General features: G+C 50.8%; 1 protein-coding gene across 1 annotated transcript in view; it reads right to left on the reverse strand.

Annotated features, from left to right (window-relative positions):
* The window catches only part of CNGB1 (cyclic nucleotide gated channel beta 1), an 18487-nt gene extending 16705 nt beyond the window's left edge, over nucleotides 1–1782 (reverse strand). The window contains exons 1-2 of the mRNA XM_009318866.1: nucleotides 1572–1782; nucleotides 67–211 (exon numbers count right to left, since the gene is read on the reverse strand). Of these exons, the coding sequence (XP_009317141.1) occupies nucleotides 67–211; nucleotides 1572–1782 (356 nt within the window). The remainder of the gene's footprint in view (nucleotides 1–66; nucleotides 212–1571) is intronic.
* Between the last annotated feature and the right edge of the window lie 2881 nt (nucleotides 1783–4663).

The following is a 4663-nucleotide window of genomic DNA, read 5'->3' on the forward strand; positions in this document are numbered from 1 at the left end:
AGGGGGGAGGGGCGGGGGGAGGTGAGACCCCTGGGAGCCGGGGACCGCGCCTGGGCAGAGCCATACCTGGGGGATGCCGGCGCCGTGCCGGACACCACCACCATGTTGGGAGTGTCGATGGTGGGCATCAGTAAGTGGGTACCGTCATTCTCCACAGCATCGCCTCCGCTGTCCACGTCCTTGATGTCCACGGTGGGGCAATTACCTGGCCCTTGGAGAAGGACAATAATTGCAGGTGAGAGGGGCGAAGGGCCCAGCCTGAAGCCAGGATGAACCCCCAAGCCCCATCACCTCCGCGGAGCTGCCCCCAAACCCCCCAGCGTGCTGGAAGGACTCTCCTTTTCCCTCCATTCCCTTCTTGCCCAGCACTCCTTTCTCCTAACAGTTTGGAGCATTTCTTTCTCTTTTTTTTGCCCAGTTTTTAACACTATAAGAAGTGCCACCTGCTTCCCTTCTGCTTTCCCAGCTTGCAGTGATTGCAACTACTCCGTGCGAGCCTTGGGTCCCCGTGGTTCGGAAAATGATGGAGATGTGGATTACCAGCTGCAGGTGTTACGCAGGAACCCAGGATTTCCAGCTGCAAACCCTCCTCCCAGGGTCCAGAAAAACCTCCTGGGTCTTCTGAACATAAATATATGGATCATGCGAGCTCCAAATTACACAAGCATTTGCTTTTCATGCAGAATAAGGCGCTATTTAAATAAGCACTTACGGCCTCTCTCTTCTGCAGAGGTAATAACTGCTTCCTGCCACGAGCAAGGTGGCCTCTGGCAGGAAGGTTGGATGTTCACCGTGGGTAACAAGAGGTGCCCATTGCCCAAGGGAGAAATGGCGCTGGGGGTTACCTTGGCTAGACCCCGCAGCCGGCAGGGCTGTGAAGTGTCATCCCTTTTCTTAGCTGTATAACAAAATTCAATGAGTTCCTGCAGGTTTTATTCTAAGGGGGGGGAGGGTGTCACACGTCTGAAAGACCCTGTGCATCCCCTCCTGTCCCACGCTGATGTGGGACCAGTGGATCAGAGAGTGGCTCGATCAAATCACCGAGAAAAAGCCTGTTTGGGTTGCAAAGTTAAAATCCCATTGCATGTAAGGAAAAGCAGCAGAATTTGGCTTGCCGGTTAAAAACAAAGCAAAACAAAGCTACAGAAACCTAATTCGTACTTCTGGGTTAAAAGGCAGACACTCATGAACAGCAAACCTCCATCGTACTGTCATCTTAGTATGAGTGGGTTGCACGAACGCTGAGGAGAAAACTGTGTATGCAGTGGATATTTAACCCTCTGCCTGCAGGTCCTTCAGGAGAGTTTTTGGCCAAGCAGGTCAAAACATATAGCATATCACGTACAGATATTTGCAAACGCTCTCTAGGGCTTAGCTAGAAAGGCAGTATAGTGATGAGGCAGAAGCAGAAAGAACATGAATTTTGTTCCCCAGCCTCTGTGCTGCAACATGAAACATGCTTTTATTTATTTTTTCCCCAAAAAAGCAACAAAAAGCAGCTACTCCAAGGAATAACCCCTTGCCCCCCTCAAGGTACGCAAGTCCATCGTCAAAGCTGACATCTCCAATACCTAGGGGGGATTGCTCCTCATTGCAAAAATTGGGGTTGACAACTCCAGCCTTTGGCTTGCTGGTGACAAGGACAGGGATGCGGGAGGCAGCGGTGGCTCGGTAGCTGGGGACATTGGGGAGCTGCTCTAGCGCGCCGTGGCCGGGAGGGGAGGCGAGCGGCTTGTCATGCCCCAGCCAATCTAGCTCGACGTCTCGGGCACGCTTGGACATGCTGCTAGGTGCCTAGGTGCTTCAAGCAAAGGGCAAGGCATCTGAAGCTGCAATAAAACACAGAGTGGTTTGAGATGGGTTATGTCAGCGCAGAGAAATGCAGGGCTGCTGGGGTTTTTGTTGCCGCCCGCTGCTCACGGACGTTGGTAGCAGCAGCGGTGAGCATCCTACCATGTGCTCTTCTAGCATCGCTGCAAGATCGGGGTGCTCTGCAGGGCTGCATGAGCAGAGAAATCTCCAGCCTGTACCAGGGCTCAGGTCAAGCCATCCCATGTGCAACTCCCCTGACGTCGGTGGAGTTACGCCAGGACCTGCCTTTGCTCACTCAGGCTGCGATGGGAGCTCACCACCTAAGTTTCACTACCAACCCGTTACCTCCTAAAAGGTTATATTAAAATGCGCTTTATGCCACCAGTTATTTCCCAAATTGAGCAAAGTGGTAGCGAAAATCCTTTTTGTCCCCACCCACGTTCTTCAGCTGAAGGAAAAACTCTTCTTTCACATCAGAGGTTGCTTAATCAACAAGACTAAGTACTGCGTAAGCACCAGCCTGTCAGAGCTGGCTCCAGCTGATGACAATATTGCCGTCGCACTGTGCCCACGGGATGCTTTAAGCTAGCGAAAAGCCCCGACTGCCCACGCAGGCCCACGCTGCAGAAAACTCGTCTGCCCGCTCCCAGACAGCGAGCAGCGGGGAGGGAGAAGCTGCATTTTCCCCTCGCCGGGCATCGCGTTGCCTGCTTCAGTTCATCCTAATTTGACATTACGCTGCTATATATTATACCTTCGGCATCGGTTTCAGCAGCTTCAGCTGTCTCCTCTTCCACCTTCAAAATGAAAAAAGCCATTTTAAGGAGAAAAAGACCTGCTCTGTCAGTAAAAGAGCAAACTTTGCAGCTTGACTGGGTGCCCCATATCCCCCGACCATTCGCCAGCCTCTCAGCTTGTCGTTCAGTGCCAACATTTTAGGGTGAAAGCATCCCCCCCCCTTGGTGCACAGCTACTGCTGCTGTCTCAGGTTCAGAGATGGGAACGTCCTGGTGGACAACATTCCCAGTGCCCAGCCCGGTGCCTGCTCCTCGCCAGGGCGTTGCATCCCCCGGGACAGGCTCTGAGCCCCCGGCACGCGCTGGGCAGCAAGAGCTCTTTGCAGCTCTGAGCCCAAGCAGGGAGCGATGCCGTACCTGTACAAAAGCACCTTCGAGATCACTTATCTCAGCTTCTTCCAGCTGCTCAAACCTGAGGGCCTCCTCTGCAAAGTAGACTTCATCCACACCCTCGTCAGCAGCGAGACAAGGCGACTGGAGCAGGGGTCTGGGTGGTACAGATCAAGCAGAGACAAGCGCCCAAGCTCGCTTTTGCCCTTTCAGAGGTTGTGCACGTTGCGGACATCACATCAACGGGGGGGGGAGCATCACGTCAACGGGGAAGATGCACGGCTGTCCCGGTTTCGGGGAGCACTGCTCCTCCAGCTGCGCCACGAGCCTCATTTGCAGGTGAACGCCACCACAGAAATCTTAGTTTAATACAGTAGTGGTACAAAAAAAATTGCTGCTTAGGTTAGAAGGAACTTGGAAAAAATACTACGTGGGAGACCAAGTGAGAGGTGCATAAATAATGCAGGGCATTGCATATGCATAAGCAAAAATTGCATATGCAAACAGATACAGGCAGTATGTTCCTCCTGCTGTGCATAATAATTTCTCATATAATTAAAATTTGCCAAATAAAAAGCTGAGAGCCTAATTTCCAGGCAGGGCTGCCCCGCAAGCACCATCCGAATCCCACGCTTGCCCGTGCAAGACACCGCCAGGACACATAATTCTCATTTTCCTTCAGCAGCGAGCGCAGACCTCAGCTCCACCACTCTGACGAAGGGGGCTCACAAAATCGATTTTACTGGCTTAATGTAACCTTACAGCTGAAAAAAGGAAAGCCTCATCGTGTTGTTCTGTTCACTTATCTCCAGATTTGCTCCTTCCTGGAGAGAGACGCAAAGCGGGGATTGGGGATAATGAAAAAAAACTTTGAGACAGCTAAATGCATGAAAACTGAAAAACCCTTGGCAGGTCCTGAGTCAGATGATGTATGTAACGAGCAGCGGCTGCTTTTTCTCCTTTATCTCCATGTCTTGAAAAACTGTTCTTTTCCAAGGTCGTCTTAAAATTATTTTTAATCATTTCCCCCCCCCCCTTATTTTTTTTTTAGTTAGGCTCCCTTCAAATGCAATCGCAAGTCTTTTCATCCTAATCTAGAAAACCTGTTGCTGTATCTCCTTTCCCATAAGCAGACAAACACGTCGAAGGATGGAGCAGCATCTCATTCACCCAACAACTAAAGCTCAGGTTTCTATAGTGGAGCTCCAGGAACAGATTTTGATAAAATAAGAAGATACGGTTTTAACACTGAATAATCATGCGTTTTCAGCTTCTTCCTGAAAATCTAGCTACTTCAGAAGAATTAACGGAGAGTAATATTGTAGCACTAGGTAATAAATCCCTAAACGTTTATCTCACGTGAAATCAGAGCAAACCACTAAACTAAGCAGAAAGATTTTCCTAAATACCATCTGGACCGAAGTCACCACCTACAACAGCTGACTATAACTCGGCTACTTTCTACAACAGGAAAAAATGGGAAACTGTACCTACTTGTATTAAGTAGCATTTGCAGGTACAACACATAATCCTGTCTTTGAATTCCGCTCTGTGATACTCATAATAATCCCGACTGCCCTGAATTAACGGATACGGTTTTAAATAACACGGAGCGTCGCCAGGAGCTGGTTGCTGCCGGCCCCCCTTGAAGGCCCAGGCCGGGGCTCCCGCTCGGCCGAGCCGCTGGACCCCGCGGGAGGGGATGGCCAGGGGCTGCGGTTGCT

Source organism: Pygoscelis adeliae, unplaced genomic scaffold (genome assembly GCF_000699105.1).
Source record: "Pygoscelis adeliae isolate BGI_AS28 unplaced genomic scaffold, ASM69910v1 Scaffold622, whole genome shotgun sequence".
NCBI lineage: Eukaryota > Metazoa > Chordata > Aves > Sphenisciformes > Spheniscidae > Pygoscelis > Pygoscelis adeliae.